This window comes from Symphalangus syndactylus, chromosome 21 (assembly GCF_028878055.3).
Source record: "Symphalangus syndactylus isolate Jambi chromosome 21, NHGRI_mSymSyn1-v2.1_pri, whole genome shotgun sequence".
NCBI lineage: Eukaryota > Metazoa > Chordata > Mammalia > Primates > Hylobatidae > Symphalangus > Symphalangus syndactylus.
The window spans coordinates 50128196-50152275 of record NC_072443.2 but is presented as its reverse complement, the minus strand read 5'-3'; the positions used below and the strand labels follow the sequence as shown (position 1 = coordinate 50152275).

Here is a 24080-nt window from a genome sequence, read left to right as displayed (position 1 = left end):
AAACACAAACACATTGTAGAGCTGTACAAAATATTTTCTTTCTTTATATCCTTATTCTATAAGCTTTTTTCTATTAATTTTTTTACTTCTTGTTTATAAAAAATGAAGACACAAACACACACATTAGCCTAGGCCTACACAGGGTCAGAAACATCAATATAACCTTCTTCTCCCACCACATCCTGTCCCAGGGGCAGTAACATACATGGAGCTGTCACCTCCTATGATGACAATGCCTTCTTCTGGATACCTCCTGAAGGACCTGCCCTTATAGTTAATTTATAAGTTGAAGGAGTACATTCTAAAATAATAGTAGAATGTATGGTATAATAAATACATAAATCAGTATCATAGTCATATCACATTTATTATCTTTATCAAGTATTATGTACTGTACATGATTATATATGCTAGACTGTTGGAGACTGGCAGTGCAGTGTCAGGATCACCAGCATCACCACAAACAGTGAGTAATGTGTTGCACTATGATGTTACAATGGCTATAATGTCACTAGGTGGCAGGAATTTTTCAGCTCCATTTTAATGTTATGGGACCACAGTCATATATGCTGTCCATCGTAGACCAGCATTGTTTTGCAACACATGCAGTGCATGACTGGAGATGGGAGGAAGTGTGAGTGTATTTAGGTCTGTGATCCGTTTTGAGTTAATGTTTGTCAATGTTGTGAGCTAAGGGTGCAGCTTCATCCTTTGCTTGTTGCTTTCAAGTTGTCTTTGAATAGCTTTTACATAGTAAAGGAAACACTGGTAACTGTGGTAGCTAAGAGTATAACTGTATTGGGAAGATGAGGATGGAGGAGGGCAGGAAGGAGCTAGAGTGAGTGCTAGGGGACAGGGAAGAGAGCTCATTTTGCTCTTGCATAGAGCCAAATCAATAAATAAAGCCTAAAATAGGAAAGTCAGGCAGTAGCAATATAAGCATGTTATTTAGAAGCATAGAGGTAAATACCCAAATGATTAAATAAAAGAGGTGAAGGTGGTGGCCTCTGGGTTCATTGAAATGGGTGGGGTCAGAGATCACTGTTTTCCACAGCAGAGCTTTGAAAATTATGTCTGTAATTGTGCATAAGTTGATAAGAAACTTCAGGAGTAATTTAATGAGGGGAGTCCTAATTAAATATGAAACGTTATCACATGGCTGCAGTGCTTACAGTTGTGCAGCAGTGGCACACAGATGGACAGCAAGATCAGTAGAACAGAATGTGAAACCCAGAAGTGGATTCAAATGCTCATAAGAATTAGTATGTGATAAGGTCATATTTTAAATGCATGGCAAAACACAGGCCATCCATTAAAGGGTGCTGGAATAAGTGGGTAGCTATTAAGGAAAAATGTAAAGTTGGAAGTTGAATCTACACTTCACATCCACTTTGAACCAGAAGGGTAAGAAATTTAAATATAGTAAAATCTTCAAAGTGCTAGAAGGAAAAACCACATTTGATAAAACCAGTGAAAGAATGAAAGGAGATGGGGTGAAGTGTGAGTGTTCACCTCCTTCCTTCATAGCAGAAGTGATAGAACACATCAGAAATAGTAGCTTGCTATTTTAAAAATCATGTTTAAAACCTGGTAGGAGAACTCAGGAGGCAGAGCTTGCAGTGAGCTGAGTTCGTGCCACTGCACTCCAGCCTGGACTCTGTCTCAAAAAAACAAACAAACAAACAAACAAAAAAGACAAACCTGGAAAGAGTTTGTACCATCTCTTTTTAACCTTAGAGGTGTATTTTTAGGAAAGTATATCCTAAGATAAAGAAATATTTCTATTTCTAGTAGCTGCAGAGAATAAAAGGTTTGTATTAAAATAGGTAGAAGTGGTGGGGAGTGGTGGCTCACACCTGTAATCCCAGCATTTTGGGAGGCTGAGGCAGGTGGGTCACTTGAGCTCAGGAATTCGAGACAAGCCGGGGCAACATGGCGACACACCATCTCTACAGAAAATACAAAAATTAGCCAGGTGTGGAGATGTGCACCTGTAGTCCCAGCTACTTGGGGACTAAGGCAGGAGGATCGCTCGAACCTGGGCAGTCAAGGCTGCAGTGAGCCAAGATCTCACCACTGCACTCTAGCTTGGGTGACAAAGTGAGACCCTGTCTCAAAACAAACAAAAAAATGGGTAGAAGAGTTTATTTCTCTTCTGTTAAAAGCAAGTTAAATCAATTTTTTTTGGTTACAAGTAACTGTATATTATGATACCTCCTTAATAAAAATTTTGTTTTAACTCTACATGCACCAGCAATTGATGCTTTTCCCTAACATTTAAAATGGTTATTTCTGGGTGGTATTTTTAAAATTAAATTCATCCATCGTGGATTGTTGTTCAAACTACATTTCCAATTCTGTCACCCAGCATTAACTGCCCATTTGTGTATGGAGTGATTCAGAGGTCAGAGGTGCAACACTGGGAGACCACAGCAACCCCAAGCTGGAGAGAGGGCACATGGCATTTTATTCTGGTTCTTAGAAGACTGAGCCAGATTGAAGAGGCATAGAGGTACATTCAAGACACTGGCGTGAGGGCCTGGGGACAGAAATGTGAGAGACATGATCCCCACTCTCCCGTCGCTAGGTTCTGGAGCGCTAAATGGCTGGAGCTGTTTTATTTCTTCTGCACCTCCTCAAATTTGCTGGAACGTGAGCCCTGTTATCAGGGTCAGCTTTGACATCAGGATCTCAGTCTTCAACTCTGCAGCCCACACGAGAGCCTGTGCCTAGTGCTCTGTCTTGGGTTGCTGGTACTCTATACATGTTTGAAAACTGAATTTTGTTTGTGGATTTTTGCTTGGACTAACAACCAAGCAAACAAAACTACAGTCAACACACGTATGCAGCTAGCATTTCAGGAGCCTTGACCCTGGGGCTCCCAACAGATACATAAAGTTGGGGTCACTGAACTTTAAATTTCTGAAAGCTGCTATGGAGATTATTGCCTTTATAGAATTAAAGAGCCTATCAAGGAATGGTTTCCGTATACATTAATTCTGCCCTTTTTCTCTCTTTTATCTTCCAGATATATCATACTTTGTTCTGGCCTCTTGAATGGACAGTAGCTGGCAGAGAGAACAACACTTGTTACGCAAAGATAATCTGCAATAAATTCGACCATGTATGTAATACCACTAGAAGACAAAATGCTGTGATTTTTAAATGTAGCTTTTATTTTTACTATTTGGATTTCTATAATTTTTTTTTTTTGGAGACGGGATCTTGCCATGTTGCCCAGGCTGGTCTCCAACTCCTGTCCTCAAGTGATCCTCGTGCTTCAGCTTCCTGAGAAGCTGGGACTGCTGCGCTTTTATAGGCTTTCTAAGGTAGCTTTCAGGACAATGCAGAGCACCTCCATGTTGTCATTTAGTTAACATATGACAGAGGCTGAGCAGTGACAGTTTGTGATTGAGCCCTACCAGTGTCCTCTCAAAATACATCACTGAAAGCTGCCTTTTCCCAGGGCCATCTTGATAGCTTGATAGTTTAAGCTTGATAGTTTAGAACTAGAAGATCTGTGAAAATTTTGGTCATCAAATAATAAGTTGTATGTATGCATTTATAAACAGACTGAATGTGTGTCAAAAGTCTTTAGATGGAGATGTTCACACAAAGTGAAACTTGACTTACTGAGCTAATTCCTGATGCTTTCACTAAAGCAGCAGCCCATTATTGGAGGCTTTCCTCCTCCCAGTTACGAGGGGCGAGCATCAAAATGGTTAATAGCCTTCCTCAGTAGTGTAGTTTAAAGCACAGTTTATTTATAATTTGCTTTATAAAGAATTCTGAATGTAGAAAGCAGTGTTAAGACTTGGTTCCTCTCTTGAAGGGTTTATCATCTGGGGAGAGGAAACATACAAATAGATAAATATGAACTGCAACAAGTGACATCTACATAAAAGTTTACTGAACAGCAGTCATTATCTTGTTTAATTCTCACATCTCTGTATTTATCTTATTCTCAGTATAACAGAAAACAGGGTGTCCCAGGCTAGTAGCCCATTAGCATGTGCTTTTCTGCCTGAATGGTGAAGTCATCCAGAGCTCTAGGGCTTAGTCTCTTGGTAGTTGCATATGGCTAGAGGGCAGTGACAGGGATGGTGGTCATAATGGCCGTGAAATGCTCCAGGTTGGGCAGGTTGGCAGCTGTGCTCCTGAGGGTGGGTGCTCATGTGCTGGGCTATATCCTGATTCTTTGGGACAGAGTTATCTGAGGTCAATTTTTTGCAGTTGTGGGCGGCCTTTCCAAAGGGAGCAGGGAGAGACTGTACACGTTGTTACCCTCTGAAAGTGAGAGGGTTGGGGTTTGGTGGGAGAGCCGCTGCTGAAGGTGGGACTTGTAGCTGTCATGCTATTTCTGACCTCCTCATGAGAGTGTGGGCTGCACCTCTGTGGCTGTCAGCCCCGTTTCCCATCTCTGAGCCCCTCTGCTGTGTCCCACACTACCCTTCTGGCTCCCGCCCAGGTCCCCAGACCACACTCTTGTCCTTGCTCTTTAACCATGGGGAGTGTGCCCCTTCCCTTTACCCTGGCCACATGCCTATTTCTTGAGCAGAACCCTCGAACTTACGAAATGGAAATACTTGACTCCAGCTCTAGGGTCAAAATTGTAAATGAGACTTCCCTCACTCAGGACCTTCATTTACAGTTATCAGTGGAGATTCTCACCAAGTGTCCTTACTTTGCTCTGAGCCGCCCCCCTTTTCTGCTTGCTGAGCAACCCACCACCTCAGGTTCCAATGCAGTAGTCTTCTGTGGGCCCTGGAAACTCACTCTGAAGCCCCAGCCCAGGCAGCTTCTGCCTGCCTCCCCTCTGGAGTGTCCGCCAGCAGATGTGGATGCGTGTGACTGTTCTGAGCTGTTGCTTTTTCCAGAAGCTCAGTGGGCAAGGATTTCTCCTGGCCCTGGCCTCCATTGCCCTTTTATAGTCTTTCTCTTCATCTCTTGTATGCTTCTACTGTTGAAGATCACAGTGAAGGATAATCTGATGAAGGAACATTGACAAATGGACAGCCTAGAATGCACCGTTACCGTGGAAAATGACTGCACATCTTGCTTCCCATCTTTGTGGGTCAGCTCATTGCCTGCACCCCATACCTCTCAGCACACAGCCCTAGTGACAGCCCTGCACCAGCCTCTCCTTTGTCTCCACTTGATGTTGGGAGCAGGGCCTCTTGCTTCCTGGGCCAGCAACCTCTTATTTCCAGTAAAACCTGCCGCCCTAGAGTTATTCCAATATTGGACTTTAATTCAGATTTGTTATGTTGTTGTTGTTGTTGTCTCAGCATAATTTGTAAATTTACATCATACTAATGAACTCCTTCATGCAGTGGGTAAATTGCTTGTTCTAGTAAATTTGAGTGCAAATTAACTCTGGATGTGCATTTACTGGCTCATTTAACAGATTCTTACAGTGGCTTAGTTTCATGGTAAAGTTCTCTGCTCGCTTTGACATTGAAGTTCTTTTTCTGTAGTAGATACTGTATATTTTAACTGTGAATTTGCAGTGAATGGATCCGTATTCAGACCATTAACCTACTGGGATTTTCTTTGTTTTGTTTCTGTATTAAAGGATCGGGTGATAGGATTTCATATTCTTGGACCAAACGCCGGTGAGGTTACCCAAGGATTTGCAGCTGCAATGAAATGTGGGCTCACAAAACAGCTACTTGATGACACCATTGGAATTCACCCCACATGTGGGGAGGTAGGAAACAGGAGGTTTTAAAAATTGGCTTCAGTTGATATAGTTTGAAAAACTATTATAAAGCACTTGTCAGAAAGATGTCATATTAGTAACTGATTTGTATATTTTATTTTTAATTTATTTTATTTCATTTTATTTTTTTCAGACAGGGTCTCACTCTGTTGTCCAGGCTGGAGTGCAGTAGCATGATCTTGACTCACTGCAACCTCCACCTCCCAGGTTCAAGTGATTCTCCCACCTCAGCCTCCTGAGTAGCTGGGACTACAGGTGTGCGCCACCACGCCTGGCTAATTTTTGTATTTTTAGTAGAGACGGGGTTTCACCATGTTGACCAGGCTGGTCTCGAACTTCTGACCTCAAGTGATCCACCCGCCTCAGCCTCCCAAAGTACTGGGATTACAGGCATGAGCCACCATGCCTGGCCAGATTTGTATATTTTAAATAATAGCATAAATGTAATATTCAGAATGTGTTTTTTTAAAGCAGTACTAACATCTAAATATGTATTTGTTTTCTTTCTCTTGAACAGGTGTTCACGACTTTGGAAATCACAAAGTCGTCTGGACTAGACATCACTCAGAAAGGCTGCTGAGGCTAGGCCTGCTGCTGTTTAGTTTTCCTTGTCATATTCTCATTTCTCTCAAAGATAAGAATGCTCTCGGATAAAATGAGCCTGTGTTCATGACAGCTGCTCTGTTACTCAGGGACCAGTGCAAGGCTGTCTTACGACACTGAGATGAGAAAGTAGACAAGGAAAGAGGACAGCAATGGGCATCTGCCTTGTGGTCTCGCTGACTGCGAGAAGCAGTGGGACTGCTTCCTTGACGCCTTAGCTTGGAGCCCGGTTGTGAGGTGAGCCAAGGCCGACTCTCGCAAGCCAGGACTGAGCTTCCCTCGGAAAGACCTTTGAGTGGCACCAACCTAAGTTAGCTTTTCTGGTCGCCATTGTTTTTATCCCCTTTGCTTTGTTGTTTCTATGAAAATATATTTTCAGTTAAGAAACGCTATAAAGTGGTGGTTTTCTAGTGTGTGGGCCTAGAATTCACACATGCTCACTGGTGAACAGTGTCTGTGGGCTGCATTTGGATAGCTGTCTGCAGAGGACCGTGTACATTAGCAGGAAGCTGTACATACTGTGTAGGGTTAGTCATCTCTTTTCTTTTTTGAGGCACATTTAACCTACTGTCAAAACGCTGACTCATGCGTCACCCTCACACTCACTACTTGGTGGTGATAACCTTGAAGCTATTCTCCCCTAATTAATATCTCTAGACTGAGCAAAATATCTCATGTAAGATAAAAGTACTTGAATTGCTTTTTCATGTTCATCTTAATAGTATTATTTCCAAAAGTTTTTAATACTGTATTATGTAAAATCTAACTAACTTATCTGTGAAATAATTCCATCACAGTCTATTTAATGATGATCAAGTTCCATAAATGAATACAGGTAGTATTAAGTGGTTGCATGGGAATTTACAAACATGTCAGCATTTCAGAGGTTCTTGAAGACAGGCCCATCCAAGGTCCTTTTGGAAAACCTCTGTTTTCTTGAGTATGCCACACAGTAGCCAATGCAAGGCTCTTTTAGGCCTCTTGCTCTCATGAGCCACACTAGCTGTTTAGCTTAAGATTGGATAGGCTGGGGTCACAATTTCTAGCCATTTGTCTTAAAAGACAAACGTTAAGCCAACAGTTAGGAACAGTGTTTGTAGACAGGCATTTTGCTACCCTCTTTGGAGGCAGGGAATGGAGCAGTGGGGGAGTGGGGCTGGGAACCCAAAGAAAACTGACATAGGACCTAGTTATGGAGTGGCTTTTTTATTTGGGAGAAAAAAATACAAATGTGTGCTAAAAGGTATAATTGCTATCCATTTGGCAGAAACAGTGCAGCGGGAAGCAGAGGGAGATGTTATTAATTTCTATTGGCTGTGGGGCGGGGGTAGGGTAATTGAACAGAGTTTAATGAAAGTAGCCGTATTTGAGCTGAATTGCAGGAGATAAAAGGATTGGATTAGAAGCAATATGGAGAGGGTGTGATTAATGCTTTCAACAGACTTGATTTAAATACTTGATAAAATATATTTTTAATAATTTTGTTACTGTATTGCTGAGTGCTATACACACACAGAGCCAGCAGAATCCCAAATGAAGCAAAACCAAGAACCCTGGAAACCTTCAACTCCTGCTTTGCACTGAGCATGGGGCAAAAAAAGCGAAATCCCAGGCTTGCATGGGTGGAGTTTCTAATAGGAAACCTTTGTGTAAAGCTGGAAGCCCAATGGGCTGTACCCCAGTGGAAAGTTGAGTGGGAAACAGACTGCCTCACAGAGAGAGGCAGCAGAGAAGCCTGTCTTCTCACTGATGTGGGTGGAAAGAAGCAGTCCATCTTAAGCATTTGTAACCACTGTCCAGGTTACAGACCATTGGAACGGCTAATTATCTTTCTTTTGCAAGGAGGGGAGGATGCTTACATATAAACCTATCTGTGTTGGCTTCCTCTCACCCTTTTATTTTCCTCTCTGTCTCTTCTCCCTCTTTTTTTCTCTCCTGGGGTAAATATGGTACCTATATATTGATGAGAGACTAATTTTACCTGGAAGATAAAACTAGTATGCATCTAATAACATACAGATGTATATGTCTGCAAGGAATAATTGATACTGTCCGTTATAGTGGAGATTTTAACATACTTCAGTAATTTATTAGGTCAGACACACAAAAAAATCAGTAAATATTTATTTTTGAATAGCAGAATTAAGAAGCTCAACTCAAAGATTGTACCCAATATGAAAGCATACTCATTTCAAGCATGCATGGAATATTTATGGAGTTTGCCTTGTGCTAGGCTATAAAGGCTAGGCTTAAGAAATTTCGAAAGGCTAGTGTCGTATAGGCACTGGCAAAAGGATTTCAGCTGTGGGATTAACTAGAAACCCAAAGACCTTAAACTCCGTATAGCATGATGGAAAGTAGAGGGAGGAGTTGGTGTGAGGGAAGTGACAGGTTAGTGGGAGAACAAGCTGGAGAGTTGGTAGAACCAGGAGCTGCTTCACAGGAAGCAGAGAGCTATAGAAAGATCCTAGGCCTTGAAGAATGATAAATTTGGGAATGCCTGGTCTCATGACTTACTAGATGTGTGATAGAATAAATTGCTTAAATTTTCTTATTCTTCATTTATTAAGTATGGACAGTATTGCCTGTCTCACAGACTTAAAGAATTGAACAACATTTATTAAGTTGTTAATATAGCACTTTGGATGGAAAATCTTGGCTTCTGTGATGATAAGTAGGGTCCCATTAAGGAAAGCTCTTGCGGACACTCAACAGTACAACCAGCAGGCAGGCAGACAGGAATAAGGGGGACAAATTGCTGCTCTTGCATACTTTCACTGTGGAAGGGAGCCTCCAGGTTGGCCTCCAAATTGGATCTTCACCAATGGGAAGTCACACCTTTGTACAGTCCCCGCCTTGTTACAGCAGGGCTGATCTGTGTGGCCAGTAGCATATGGCAGGAGTGATGGTATGTCCCTGCCAAGATTAGGTCATGAAGAGATTGCAACTTAAGTTTTGGTCACCCTCATGCACTCTCTCAGGTCTCTTGTTTTGCGAGAAGGCAGCTGTCATGTTTTGATGATGCTCAGGAATCCTGTGGAGAGGCCCATATGGTAAAGAACTGAAGTCTCCAATCAGCAGTCAGCAAGAAACTGAGGTCTGCCAATGTCTGTGTGAATGAGCTTGGAAATGAATGCTACTCCAGTCAAGCCATCCCTGGGCCAGCAGCTTGACAGTAACCTCTTGAGAGACTTTGAACCAGAACCATTCAGTTGGTTACTCCAAATTCTTGATCCTTAGAAACTGTGAGAGAATAAATATTTGCAATTTAAGCTGCTAATTTTCAGAGTAATTTGCTACACAGCAATAAATAGCTAATACATTCACCAAGGAAAACTAAAACTAGTACAGATCTGATCAGTTAATAAAATGTCTTGGGGACTTTATTCCTAGGACAGATAAAATAAACCTCATATAGATTTTAAAATTCAACAAAAAGGGATTAGGGCACAGACTTAGCACTGAACTTACTTCATAATTGCAAACAAGAAAACCCCAAGCAGGGAAGTTCATGGGGTCTAGTGGAGTGCCCTCTGAGTTGGTGGTCCTGAGCTGTGGCTGTGACAGGTTCCTGCTAAACTTCAATTAAAGCATCCTTGTCAAAGCTTGCACCAAAGATTACTAGGGAAACCTGTTCATCAAACAAAGCTGTGTTTATTAAGCTTAGCAAGGAAGAGCTCAGCCTTGACAGAGTCGAGCCTCAGTATCATTGCAAATGGGAGTTAGGAGAGGGTACTTTGTGAGACTAGAGTTAGTCAGAGGGTAGTTATAGGAGAGAGATTAGTAAGTGTGTCTTGGCAGCAGTTGGTCAGAGTTTGAAAACTATTTGCTGAAATGGTCTGTTAGTGGTCTTATTTTTAGAATTGGGGGTATACGAGACCATATTGAGTTTCTGTTACTGTAGTCTTCTCTTGAAACATGGATCTGAATGAGCTAGTGTAAAAGATTTTCAACTTAGATAATTTGTTGTACAACGTGGCTTAGTATGGTTCATCTGTTTTTGAGTAATAGTACACTTGCTAAGTTGTTGGCTTTATTTTCCAATGGAGAACCATCCAGTGCTTCTAAGCAGGGAATGACAATGAGACCTGTTAGGATTTTATTGCAAAAGATTATTAAATATTTATTGAGACTTACGTTTCGAGCCATGCTGGAATTACAGTGACTATACTCACTTTTCCTCCATAAGCAAACTGGAGGATATATGAAATGACTGCACCCAGACATGGAACAACAAACTGCAGGACGGTGATCCCAGACAGAAGGGAAACAAATGAGGTGATACTTAATGGTTGCCTCAACTTTCTGCATGGAAGTAATTTTCAGCTCCAAACAAAGGGAGAACTCAGAAAGCCTGGTGACCTTCCTGAGTTACAGTGGACATCAGAGTTTAGGGAGGTTCAGACAGCTGAAAGTTGTAGGGGAGACACAGGTGGGAGCTATGGAGAAAAGAGCTCCAGAAATCTGCAAAAGGGTCCCCTTGAGTCTTTGCTGAGGACTAAATCCTTAGAATGGAATTCAGAGGACACATCCTGTGAAAAGGGGGACACATCCTTAGAATGAAATTCTAGAAGGTTGGGCAAAAAGTGATAGGGAGTTGTAAGTTGAATAATTACTGGAGGTCTCAGAAGGTGGAGAAAAGTTCAAGCTCTGACCACCACAGAGGATTCTTCAATGATCCCTCCAGGCATTTTGTGAAGACCTCGTAAGGGGTCATGTCTTAGTAGTAGGGTTTATCTGGAGTGAAAGCTATCTGTCCTAGATAAAATTGAAAAATCCTAGGCTTGATGGAACCACGATGATCCAAAAGTAACGGCCTGCAAGAGAAAGCATAACATTCTTTAAAAGAAAACAGCAAAACATTCAACAATATGACAAACATAATGTCCAATATTTGGTTAAAAAAATTAATGCACATGCTAAGAAGGAGGAAAATGTGACCCATAGCCAGAAGAAAAATCAATGAGTAGAAACAGACACAGAAGTGACAGATATGATGGAACTAACAAGGATGTTAAAGCCACTATTAAAACTATGTTCAAGTATTTGCATGGAAACATAAACATAATGAGAGAAATGGGAGATGTTAAGAAGAACCAAATCAAACTTGCTGAGATGAAAAATTACAATATCTGTTTCAGGGGGCTACATGAGCCTTAGCTAGTTTGCTACTTTGCTGAAAGTACTCATAACATAAAGTTATACTCATGCCTATGGATTATTATAGCAAAGGATCAAGTGCAGGAACAGCAAAAACAACAGTCAAAGGTTAGATCACACACAGGCTTCCACAACCTCTATGTCTCTTTGAAAGGCATACAGATGTGCTTTTCTCTCCAGCTGTGAACTGAAAGATACATATGATATATCTCCACCCAAGGAAGCTCACTCAAGTCCTGGAGTTCAGAGTTCTTCAAGGGGGACTGGTCACATAGCTACATGAGCAGCATGGTGTGGATGCCAGACCAGGCACCAGATGCACATCATGAATCTTCATGTTTACCTTAGACACTGATAAGCTGGTTCATCTTGACCCACCACTTTGGGCCTTTATAATAAGACTATCATTAAGCAGTAACTATGTGACCATTCCAGGAGTTTAGTTTTCAGGACTTGGCCAAAGATCCTTGTCCTGGCTACAGGGATAAGCAAGAACTGAGTAAAATAAGCCTATTGCATTAATTGTTTCCTGCCTGTACCCCAAACTAATATTCACTGGATAGAATCAGCAGCAGATTACACAGTGTAGAAGAAAAAAATGAGTGAAGAAAAGATAGTTTCTACATAGCAGTAGAAACCATCCAAAATGAAGGACAGAAAGAAGAGACTAGAAAATAAAAACGCTGAATCAGTGAGCTCTGAAACAGTCTCAGATGGTTTAACGTGTAATTAAGGTCCCGGAAAGGGGAAGCAGGAGAGCATCAGAACAATATTTTGGGAAATAATGGAAAAAATTTTTACAAATTTGATGCAAACTATAAAACCCACAGATCTGAGCCCTGTAAACATGACACATCATGCTAAAGGCCTGTCTACCTCAGTACATTTTACAAAGCCCATCATGTCTGGCTTTCAACAAAAAATTACAAGGTATGCTAAAAGACAGGAAACCGTTTGAGACAGAGCAAGCATCAGAACTAGAATCAGATATGACATGTTGGGATTATCAAACTGGGAATTTAAAACAACAAAAATAAATGTGTTAAGGGTCCTAACTGAAAAAAAGTAGAGAACATTCAAGACCTGATGTGTAATGTAAACAGAGAAATGGAAATTCTAAAAACTAAAAGGAAATGCTAGAAATCAAATCTGCTGTAACCAAAATGAGGATGGCCTTTGGTGGCCCATCAGTAGACTGGGCACAGCTGGGGAAAGAAGCAGTGAGCTTGAAGACAGGTTGAAAGAAACTTCCCAAAGTGAAATGCAAAGAGAAAAAAGAAATGAGGAAATAAAAAGAGATCATCCTAGAATGAGGAAGAATTTCAAAGGCTGTAACATATGTGTAATTGAACTACCAGAAGAAAAAGGAGAATGGAGCAGAAGAAATATTTGAAGTAATAATGCCTGAGAATTCTACAAAATTAATGACAGCTACCAAACCAGAGATCTAGGAAGCTTGGGGAACACCAAGCAGGATAAATACCCCAACAACAAAAAACTACACCGAGGCATGTCATATTCAAACTGTAGAATTTAAAAAGAAAATCTGAAAAAAGCCAAAGGGAAAAACCACCTTATCTATGGAGGAATAGGAATAAAAATTATAGTAGTCTTCTTACCAGAAACCATGAAAGCAAGAAGAGTAAAGTGAAATATTTTAAATGTTTAAAGGAAAACCCTGCCAACCTAGGATTCCATATTCAGTGAAATTAACCTTCAAATATGAAAGAGAAAGATTTTCTTAGACAATGTTAAGTGGTGTAGTGTTATCTGAAGGTTAAAATGCATATTGGAAACTCTAGGAAAATCATTGAATTTCAAAAGGAAGTATAATTTATATGTAAAGAGAGGAGATAAAATGGAACAAAATAAAATGCTCAGCTGAAACCAGAGAAGACAGAAAAGAGGGACTTAAAAGAAATAATGAATGCAACATAAAGCAGCTAGAAACATGGTGGATGTTAATTCATATATATTAATTTAGTTGGGGCTGGACATGGTGGTGCACATCAGTAGTCCCAGCTATTTGGGAGGCTGAGGCAGGAGGATTGCTTGATCATAGCTCACACCACTGCACTCCAGCCTGCGCAAGAGTGAGACCCTGTCTCAAAAAAAAAAAAGTGGGGGAGATCTAAATACACCAATTGTAACAGAGCCTCACTCCATTTTTGATGTTTGCTGACAGTTTTTAAACCTCATCCCCCTGTCTGTTTGTCCACATCTGGGCAAGCTGATAAAAAGCCCAGGTGCTTGTGTGAAGTTAAGACTGTGAAAACTCCAGCCCATGCATGGGAATTCCCAATTTCATGGTGTTTAGCAGCCCCACCTGCTAAACACCATGAAAACACCAGTCCAATCTTCTTTCTCTGTTTTCTCCAGCCTTTTTTGCATCAACTTGGGAAGTCTTCCCTGCTCTCCCAGAAAGCCGCACTATGTGAGTAATAAACCTTTTCATGCGCTCTTGGGGTGTATTTGAGGTCATCAGTCTTGTCAGCTGAACCACAGTTGGGCTGCAGATCCATCCTGTCCCTCTGATGTGGTCACAATAGTTGGCCAGCAAGCAGGACATCTTGATGATGACTATTGTGGCAGGGTGAGGGGTTCCTTCTCTTGCTTTGGCTCGCTAACCGGCTGTGCTGCTTGCTGACAAGCTTGCACTTTGAGTTGTGCTGTTTTGTGTTGCGTTGTGGAGATCTGCTGAGTCTTCGTTAAAGATTTAACTGACACAAGTTGGAAATTCTGATTATTGGTGTTCAGGACCAGAGCATGGGATTGGGCCATTCCTTAAAGTGGTCTTGGAGCATGTGTCTTGGTACAGATCTACCTCTATGTCTCAGATGGAATTGTATGTCTCACGCACAGGCGTAACTGATGCTAGACTCAGGGGAATGACTCCTACCCAGTGAGCATTGGCTATATTCTTAAGCAGCCATAAACCCTGTTCGATAGTGCTCAGGGGAAAGAGTGATACCTTGTGCAATGCATGGGCTCCTCAGTTGGTTGTTCATATGGAGAAGGAGCAGTTAGCTGTGTGACATGCTAAGATCACACTGCTAAAAGCAGGTACTTTATTAGGACACTACAAAACGTCTTTTCAGCTACTGCTGCATATGCCTGTTACTAAAAGGATCTTGATCCTCAAGGTTATAGGAAAAAAATTACTCATGGCACTCCCATGGCACAGCCAAGGAGTTAATTCCACAGTTGCCATGTGGGAGGCCCCTAACTAATGATACTGATTTGAGATTATTTAGGGGAAGACAATTTTAAGTATGAGCAGAATGGAGAGGACCCCATCCCTGAAGTGTATTCAGTAACCACTATGAAGAGAGGAGGGATAGAGGGAAGGTAGGAAAGAGGGAAGGAGAGAGAAGGAAAAAGGGAGTGAGGAAGAAGGGAGGGAAGGAAAGAAGGGAGGAAAGGAAACAGGAAGGAGGGGAAAGAAGGAGAGAATGGAAGGAAAGGAGGGAATGGGGAAGGAAGGAAGGCAGGGAGAGGGGAAGGAAGGGAAGGAAGGAAGGATAGAGGTGGGAAGGAAGGAGGGAGGGAGGGAAGGAGGGAGGGAGGGAAGGAGGAAAGGAAGAAGGAAGGGAGGAAAGATAATGGGGGTGGGGAGAAGCAAAAAACTAAAATAGAAGCTCACAGTTTTACCCAATTGGAAATCTAAAATTGTCTTTTAAAACTTATATAACAAAAAGATTAATGGGCACTGATTGGCTGTTTGTTTCTTTTTTTAAAAAAAAAACTTTTTAAAGTATACAATTCAGTGGTGTTAAATAGACATCACCACTATCCATTTCAGAAGTTAAAAAAAAAAATTCCAAATAGGAACTGTACTCATTAAACTCGCCATGCCTTCTCCCCCAAGCCTCTGGTGACCACAGTTCGACTTATTGTCTGTATAAATTTGCCTATTCTAACACCTCATATACATGGAATTATACAATATTTGTCCTTTTGTGTCTGGCTTATTTCACTCAGCATTATGTTATAGCATTGTCATAATTTCATTCCTTTTGAAGGCTGAATAATGTTTCATTGTTTGGATATACTGCATTTTCTTTATCCATTTATCTGTTGGTGGCCACTTGAGTGGTTTCCACCTTTTGGATATTGTTCACAGCTGCTGTGAACATTGGTGTACATGCATCTGTTTGAGTCCTTGCTTTCAATTATTTGTGGTATACACCCAGGAGTGGAATTGCTGAATCATATGGTAACTCCATATTTAATATTTGAGGAACCGCCAGATTGTTTTCCACAGTGGCTACATCATTATACATTTTCCTCAACAATGCACAAGGTTCCAGTTTCTCTACATCCTCACCAACACTTGCTATTTTCATATCCTAATGGGTGTAAATTAGTAGCTTATGGGTTTTTATTTGCATTTACCTAAATAAAGCCTAATTAAAACATCAGACAAGTGGCTAGGCACGGTGGCTCACGCCTGTAATCCCAGCACTTTGGGAGGCTGAGGCGGGCGGATCACGAGGTCAGGAGATCGAGAACATCCTGGCTAACACAGTGAAACCCCGTCTCTACTAAAAATACAAAAATTAGCCGGGCCTGGTGGTGGTGGGCACCTGTAATCCCAGCTACTTGGAAGGCTGAGGCAGGAGAATGATGTCAATGCGGGAGGCGGAGCTTGCAGTGAGCCTTGATTGTGCCACTGCACTCCAGCCTGGGTGACAGAGTGAGACTCCTTCTGAAAAAAAAAAAAAAAAAAAAAAAAAAAAATCAGACAAGTTGCTGTTAAGGTATTCAAAAGTAAGGTATTCTACAAAATACCTCACCAGTACTCTTGAAAGCTGTTAAGGTCATGAAAAATAAGGAAGGTCTAAAAAGCTGTCATAGTCAAGAGAAGCCTAAGGAGACATGCTAGTCAAATAAAATGTAATGTCCTGGATGAGACCCTGGAACAGAAAATAACTAATGTTTTTATCTAATCTGAGTAAACTATTGACTTTAGTTAATAATGTAATATGGTTCATTAATTGTAAGATGTGTACCATACTAATAAGGGAAACTGGGTGGGGTGAGGGGGTGTGTAGGAACTCTGTATTATTTTCTCCATTTTTTTGTACATATAGACTGTCCTAAAATACTGTTTATTTTTAATGAAAAACTACAGAAATTAACAAAATAATAGCAAAATATTTTAAACAACTCTATCCCACTAAATTAAAAAAAAACTTATGGAAAATGGACAAACACCTGGAGAAACTGACTCAAGAAGAAATAGAAAATTTGAATATTGCTGTATTCATTAAAGAAATAAAATTTATCATTAAAACCTTTCTGCAATGAAAAAGACAAGACTAAATGGCTTTGCTGTCAAAGTTTTTCAAACATTTAAGGGGAAAAAGAAGCCAATTCTACACAAATAGGAGAAGGAAGGAACACTTCCCAACTCTTGCATCCAGCAGAACACTGGTACCCAAAAACTGACAAAGATTTTGAGAGAAAATAACTATAGACCAATACAACATATGAAAATCAACTCCAATATTCTTAAAAATTCTATCTTCAAGCCAACAAATTATACCATGGATAATACATCATGACCAAGTTTATATCCCAGGAATGCAATGAAATAATATGAGAAATAAAAGAAAGCGATATAGTCATCTCAATAGATTTAGAAGACAAAATTTTTTTGTTATTATATTTATCACTTATTCTCAAGTTTGCATTTATGATAAAATTCTAAGCTAACTAAGAATAGAACATCCTCAAACAAGTAAATGACATCTACAGAAAAAGTACAACTAACATTATACTAAGATGACTGAGCACAGGCAAGGATGTTGACTTTTACCATTTTTATTTAACACTAATGGAGGTCCTAGTCAGTTAAGTGGTGCAGGAAATATAAATAAAAATTTAGCACACAAATTTGAAAGGGAGACCTAAATGTCCTTATTTGCTGATGACATGATTGTGTACATAGAAAATCGTAAGAAATCTGCCAGAAATAACTACCAGAACTTCCAGATGAATTTAAAAGTTGAGGAATACAAAGTTAACATAAAAAATCAATTGTATTTATTTATTTTCTTTTTCTTTTTTTTCTTTTTCTTTTTTTTTTTTTGAGACAGAGTCTTGCTCTGTTGCCCAGGCTGGAGTGCAGTGGCGTGATCTCAGCTCACTGCAACCTCCACTTCCTGGATTCACACAATTCTCCTGCCTTAGCCTCCTGAGTAGCTGAGATTACAGGCGTGCACCACCACGCCTGGCTAATTTTTGTATTTTTAGTAGAGACAGGGTTTCACCATGTTGGTCAGGCTGGTCTCGAACTCCTGACCTTGTGATCCACCCACCTTGGCCTCCCAAAGTGCTGGGATTACAGACATGAGCCACCACACTCGCCAATCAATTGTATTTCTAAGAACTAACAACAAACCATATTGAATTGAAAATATGATTACAATATCATGTACAACAGCATATAAATATGAAATACTTAGTGATAGTTTTAACAAAATATGTGCAAGATCTTTATATGAAAAACTATAAAACTGCTGAGAAATTGTAAAATGAAATAAATAGAAAGATATACCATATTTATGGATTGGAAGAGTCCATATTATTAAGATGTTTCTGCTCAAATTGATTTTTGGATTCCGTGCAACCCCAGTGAAAAATCCCAGCTTGATGACAAAAAAAAAAAAAGTTCTCTTAATTTTTTCATATTTGATAATTTTTTAAAAAATTTCACCCTTCCCAATGGATAATTTGCTGGATGTAGAAATCTGGGTTAATAATGATTATTATTATTTTTGAGACTGAGTCTTACTCTGTCACCCAGGCTAGAGTGTAGTGGCATGATCTTGGCTTACTGCAACCTCTGCCTCCTGGGTTCAAGCAATTCTCCTCCCTCAGCCTCCTGAGCAAGCTGGGACTACAGGAGTGTGCCACCACACCTGGCTAATTTTTCTATTTTTAGTAGAGACAGGGTTTCACCACATTGGCCAAGCTAGTTTTGAACTCCTGACCTCAGGTAATCCACCCGCCTTGGCCTCCCAAACTGCTGGGATTACAGGCGCAAGCCACTGTGCCTGGCCAGTTTTCTTTCAGCAGTTATAAAATGTGGTCCCACTTCCTTTTGGCTTTCATGGTTTCTAATGAGAAATCTGTAATTTGAATTGTCCCTTTATAAGTAAGTGTTTCTTTTCTCTGGTGGCTTTCAAGACTCTATCTTTCATTTGTACCAGTTTTAACATGATGTATTTAGATATAGATTTCTTTGGGTTTATCCTATTTAGGGTTCACTGAGTTTCTTGCATCCTTAGATTTATGTCTGTGTTGAAATTGGGATATTTTCAGCCATTAGTTCTTCAAATATATTTTTATCCCTGCACCCTTTCTCCTCTTCTTCTGGGACTCCTCTGACAAAAAGGCTAGATATTATTGTCACACAGTTCCCTGAAATTCAATTAAGTTTAATTTTTTTTCCTGCCAGTTGTTTAGATTGGATAATTTCTGTTGATCTGTCTTCAGGTTCATAGACTTTTTAATCTGTCATCTCCATTCTGCTATTGAGTCTATCTGATGCTTATTAAAATATTGGTTATTGCATTTTTCAGTTCTAAATTTTCCATTTTGTTGTTATTTATATCTTTTGTTTTTTTCCTGAGCCTTTCTATTATTTTATTCATTTCAGGAATATTTTCTATTACTGATAGGGACATTTTTATAAGAGCCATTTTCATATTTTCATCAGTTAATTTCACATCTGTATCAGCTCAGTGCTGGTGTCTGTTGATTGTCCTTTCTTATACAAATGGAGATTATCTTGGTTTTTCATATGCTACTATTTTATATTGTATTCCAGACATTTTGAATATTATAAGTCTCTTGGTCTTGTTTAAGTCTTACAGCAAAGGTTGACATTTTCGTTTTATCAGGCAATTGACCTGATTGGGTTCAGACTGCAAGTTCCTATCAGCATTGTATGGGGTTGGTTTCAATGTCAGTTCCATTTTCAAAGTGTCCTGCCACCCAGTGTTCTCTCTGTAACTTGAAATGTCCCACAATTCAGTTCTCAAAGCCTGTAGTGTGCTATTTAGGGTCATATCCATAGGTATGTAGCTTTGAGTGAGATCAGTGATTTATAAACAACTTTGTGGGGTTGCATTCCCAAGTTCCTTCCTCTGTGCAATCTCACTAATATTTTCTAGTTCCCTAGGACTCCCTTTTTTTGTTTTTCTGGCCCCAAAGCTAGGATTTTATTCACCTCTCTCTGCCACACACTTTATGCAACTCCATACATTAAGGGCCCAGTAGCAGGAGGACAGAGAGAGGAAAAAATGGGGGTGTCCTACATTCCAGAGATAAGGTTCCCCTCAGAGTTTTAGGCTTCTGCCATCACTGCTACCAATCTCATTGCCATGGAATTGCTTGGGGGCTGAGCATGAGAAGAGAAAAGGAAAAAAACAAAAAACAAAAACAGAATTTTTCCCACTCTCTCTGAGCATCAGGAGGCCCTTTTCCCATTGCTCAAGTCAACAGTAGAAGAGCTTCGACTAGAGCTACCTGTCCTTGCCAATACCAGTTCAGAGTTTCAGGCTGCACCAACCAGCCATTCCTCACTGCCTCTCTATCTCCTCAGGCCTCTCTATTCCCTGAGACACAGCAATATTGAAATTAGGCCAGTTAATAACCCTACAGTGGCCTTTAAGTGTTCAAGTGAAAGGAAAGGAAGAGTTGTACATCTCTCACTTTAAATCGAAAGCTAGAAATGATTAGGCCCAGTGAGGACAGCACGTCAAAAGCTGAGATATGCTGACAGCTAGGCCTCTTGTGCCAAAGAGATAGCCAAATTGTGAATACAAAGGAAAAGTTTATGAAATAAGTTAAAAATGCTACACAAGTGAACACGTGAATGGTTCACTGAAAGTGAAATAATCTTATTGCCCATATGGAGAAAGTTTTAGTGGTTTGGATAGAAGATCAAACTAGCCACAGCATTCCCTCAAAGCCTAATCCAGAGCAAGGCCCAAACTCTTCAATTCTATGAAGGCTAAGAAAGGTGAGGAAGCTGCAGAAGAAAGATTTTAAGCCAGCAGAGGTTGGTTCATAAGGTTTAAGTACAGAAGCTGTCTTCATAACATAAAAGTGCAAGGTGGCCGGGCGCAGTGGCTCACTCTTGTAATCCCAGCACTTTGGGAGGCTGAGGCGGGTGAATCATGAGGTCAGGAGATTGAGACCATCCTGGCTAACATGGTGAAATCCCGTCTCTACTAAAAATACAAAAAATTAGCTGGGTGTGCTGGCAGGTGCTGTAGTCCCAGCTACTCGGGAGGCTGAGACAGGAGAATGGCTTGAACCCAGGAGGCAGAGCTTGCAGTGAGCCGAGATGGCGCCACTGCACTCCAGCCTGGGCAACAGAGTGAGACTCTGTCTCAAAAAAAAAAAAAAAAAGAAAAGAAAAAAGAAAAAAAGTGCAAGGTGAAGCAACAAGTGCTGTTGGAGAAGCTGCAGCAAGTTATCTGGAAGATCTAGCCAAGATTATTGATGATGGTGGTAAACAGCAGATTTTCAATGTAAGCAAAATAGTCTTATATTGAGAGAAGATGCTGTCTAGGACTTTCACAGCTAGAAAGAAGTTGATGTCTGGCTTCAAAGCTTCAAAGGGACAGATTGACTCTTGTTAATACAACTGGCGACTTTAAGTTGAAGTCAGTGCTCATTTACCATTCTGAAAATCGTAGAGCCCTTAAAAATTATGCTAAATCTACTCTGCCAGTACTCTAGAAATATAATAATAAATCCTGGATGACAACACATCTGTTTACAACATGCTTTACTGAATATTTTAAGCCCACCCTTGAGCCCTGCTGCTCAGGAGAAAAGACTACTTTCAAAATATTACTGCTCATTGAGGCCAGGCACAGTGGCTTCAGCCTGTAATCCCAACGCTTTGGGAGGCCAAGGTGGGTGGATCATCTGAGGTCAGGAGTTTGAGACTAGCCTGGCCAACATGGTGAAACCCTACCTCTACTAAAAATACAAAAATTAGCCGGATGTGGTAGCGGGCACCTGTAGTCCCATCTACTCAGAAGGCTGAGGCAGGAGAATCGCTTGAACCAAGGAGGCAGAGGTTTTAGTGAGCCGAGATCATGCCACTGCACTCCAGCCTGGGTCACAGAGTGGGACTCTGTCTCAAAAAAAATTAAAAAAAAAAAAATCTATATCTATATCTATATATCTATATCTATATCTATATATCTATATATCTATATCTCTATCTCTATCTCTATCTCTATCTCTATCTCTATATCTATATCTATATCTATATCTACCTATATCTGCTCATTGACAATGCACCTGGCCACCCAAAAGCCCTCCTGGAGATATACAAGGACCTGAATGTTGTTTTCATCTCTGCTAACCCAACATCCATAGATCCCATGGATCAAGGAGTAATTTTGAATTTCAAGTCTTACTATTTGAGAAACACATTTAATAAGGTTATAACTGCAATAGATAGTGATCTCTCTGATGGATCTGGGCAAGGTAAATTGAAAGCTTTATGGAAAGGATTCACCATTCTGACACCATTAAGAACATTCATGATTCATGGGAGGAGATCAGAATAAACCTTAACAGGAGTTTGGAAGAAGTTGATTCCAACCCTCTTGGATGACTCTGAAGGGCTCAAGACTTGAGTGGAGGAAGTCACTGCAGATGTGGTGGAAACAGCAAGCAAACTAGAATTAGAAGTGGAGCCTGAAGATGTGACTGAATTGCTGCAATCTCATGATCAATCTTGAACAAATGAAGAATTGCTTCTTATGCATGAACAATGAAAGTGGTTTCTTGAGATGGAATCTGCTCCTGGTGAAGATACTGTGAACACTTTTGAAATGATAACAGGATTTAGAATGATCACAAAATTAGTTGATAAAGCAGCAGCAGGGTTTGAGAGGATCGACTCCACTTTTGAAAGAAGTTCTATTGTGGGTAAAATGCTATCAAACAGCATCACATGCTACAGAGAAACCTTTTGTGAAAGAGTCAATCAATGTGGCAACTTTCATTGTCTTGTATTAAGAAATTGCCACAGCCCAGGTCCCATGCCCTCAGAGCCTTGCTCACTGCTAGCACAGCAATCTGAGATTGAACTGCAAGGTGGCAGTGAGGCTGGGGGAGGGGCATCTGCCATTGCTGAGGCTTGACTAGGTAAACAAAGAGGCCAGGAAGCTCGAACTGGGTGAAGCCCACTGCAGCTCAAGGAGGCCTGCCTGCCTCTGTAGACTCCACCTCTGGGGGCAAGGCATAGCTGGACAAAAGGCAGAAGAAACTTCTGCAGACTTAAACATCCCTGTCTGACAGCTTTGAAGAGAGCAGTGGTTCTCCCAGCACAGAATTTGAGATCTGAGAACGGACAGACTGCCTCCTCAAGTGGGTCCCTGACCCCTGAGTAGCCTAACTGGGAGATACCTCCCAGTAGGGGCCAACTAACACCTCATACAGCTGGGTGACCCTCTGGGATGAAGCTTCCAGAGGAAGGATCAGGCAGCAACATTTGCTGTTCTGCAATACTTGCTGTTCTGCAGCCTCTGCTGGTGATACCAGGCAAACAGGGTCTGGAGTGGACCTCCAGCAAACTCCAGCAGACCTGCAGCTGAGGATCCTGACTGTTATAAGGAAAACTAACAAACAGAAAGGAATAGCATCAACAAAACAAAAAGGACATCTACACCAAAACCCCATCTGTAGGTCACCATCATCAAAGACCAAAGGTAGATAAAACCACAAAGATGAGGAGAAACCAGATCAGAAAAGCTGAAAATTCTAAAACTCAGAGTGCCTCTTCTTCTCCCAAGGATCACAGCTCCTCGCCAGCAATGGAAGAAAGCTGGATGGAGAATGACTTTGACGAGTTGACAGAAGTAGGCTTCAGAAGATCAGTAACAACAAAATTATCTGAGCTAAAGGAGAATGTTCGAACCCATCGCAAAGAAGCTAAAAACCTTGGAAAAAGATTAGACAAATGGCTAACTAGAATAAACAATGTAGAGAAGACCTAAAATGACCTGATGGAGCCGAAAACCATGGCACAAGAACTACGTGACACATGCACAAGCTTCAGTAGCCAGTTCTATCACGTGGAAGAAAGGGTATCAGTGATTGAAGATCAAATGATGAAATGAAGCGAGAAGAGAAGTTTAGAGAAAAAAGAGTAAAAAGAATCGAACAAAGCCTCCAAGAAATATGGAACTATGTGAAAAGACCACATCTACGTTTGATTGGTGTACCTGAAAGTGATGGGGATAATGGAACCAAGTTAGTAAACACTTTTCAGGGTATTATCCAGGAGAACTTCCCCAACCTAGCAAGGCAGGCCAACATTCAAATTCAGGAAATAAAGAGAATGCCATAAAGATACTCCTCCAGAATAACAACCCCAAGACACATAATTGTCAGATTCACCAAGGTTGAAGTGAAGGAAAAAATGTTAAGGGCAGCCAGAGAGAAAGGTCGGGTTATGCACAAAGGGAAGCCCATCAGACTTAACAGCGGATCTCTCAGCAGAAACTCTACAAGCCAAAAGAGAGTGGGGGCCAATATTCAACATTCTTAAAGA

General features: G+C 40.7%; 2 protein-coding genes and 1 long non-coding RNA gene across 6 annotated transcripts in view; 2 read left to right on the top strand and 1 right to left on the bottom strand.

Annotated features, from left to right (window-relative positions):
- The window catches only part of TXNRD3 (thioredoxin reductase 3), a 52492-nt gene extending 46118 nt beyond the window's left edge, over positions 1-6374 (top strand). The window contains exons 14-16 of the mRNA XM_055260223.2: positions 3029-3124; positions 5576-5710; positions 6240-6374. Coding sequence (XP_055116198.2) covers positions 3029-3124; positions 5576-5710; positions 6240-6302 — 294 coding nt within the window. The 3' untranslated portion in view covers positions 6303-6374. The remainder of the gene's footprint in view (positions 1-3028; positions 3125-5575; positions 5711-6239) is intronic.
- A 79-nt stretch (positions 6375-6453) lies between these two features.
- C21H3orf22 (chromosome 21 C3orf22 homolog) overlaps positions 6454-24080 on the top strand; it is an 88668-nt gene continuing 71041 nt past the window's right edge. The window contains exons 1-2 of the mRNA XM_063630688.1: positions 6454-6562; positions 13865-13919. The gene's annotated coding sequence lies outside the window, so the exon portion shown is untranslated. The remainder of the gene's footprint in view (positions 6563-13864; positions 13920-24080) is intronic.
- The window catches only part of LOC129471515 (uncharacterized), a 49755-nt gene continuing 34588 nt past the window's right edge, over positions 8914-24080 (bottom strand). For 2 of the 4 annotated variants that reach the window (XR_010118640.1, XR_008653610.2), the window contains 3 exons: positions 22092-22339; positions 10942-11142; positions 8914-9568 (listed from right to left, as the gene is read on the bottom strand). This is a non-coding gene — a long non-coding RNA (uncharacterized lncRNA). Of the gene's footprint in view, positions 9569-10500; positions 11143-22091; positions 22340-24080 lie in introns of all 4 variants that reach the window. The other 2 variants (XR_010118641.1, XR_010118642.1) reach the window with 2 other exon arrangements.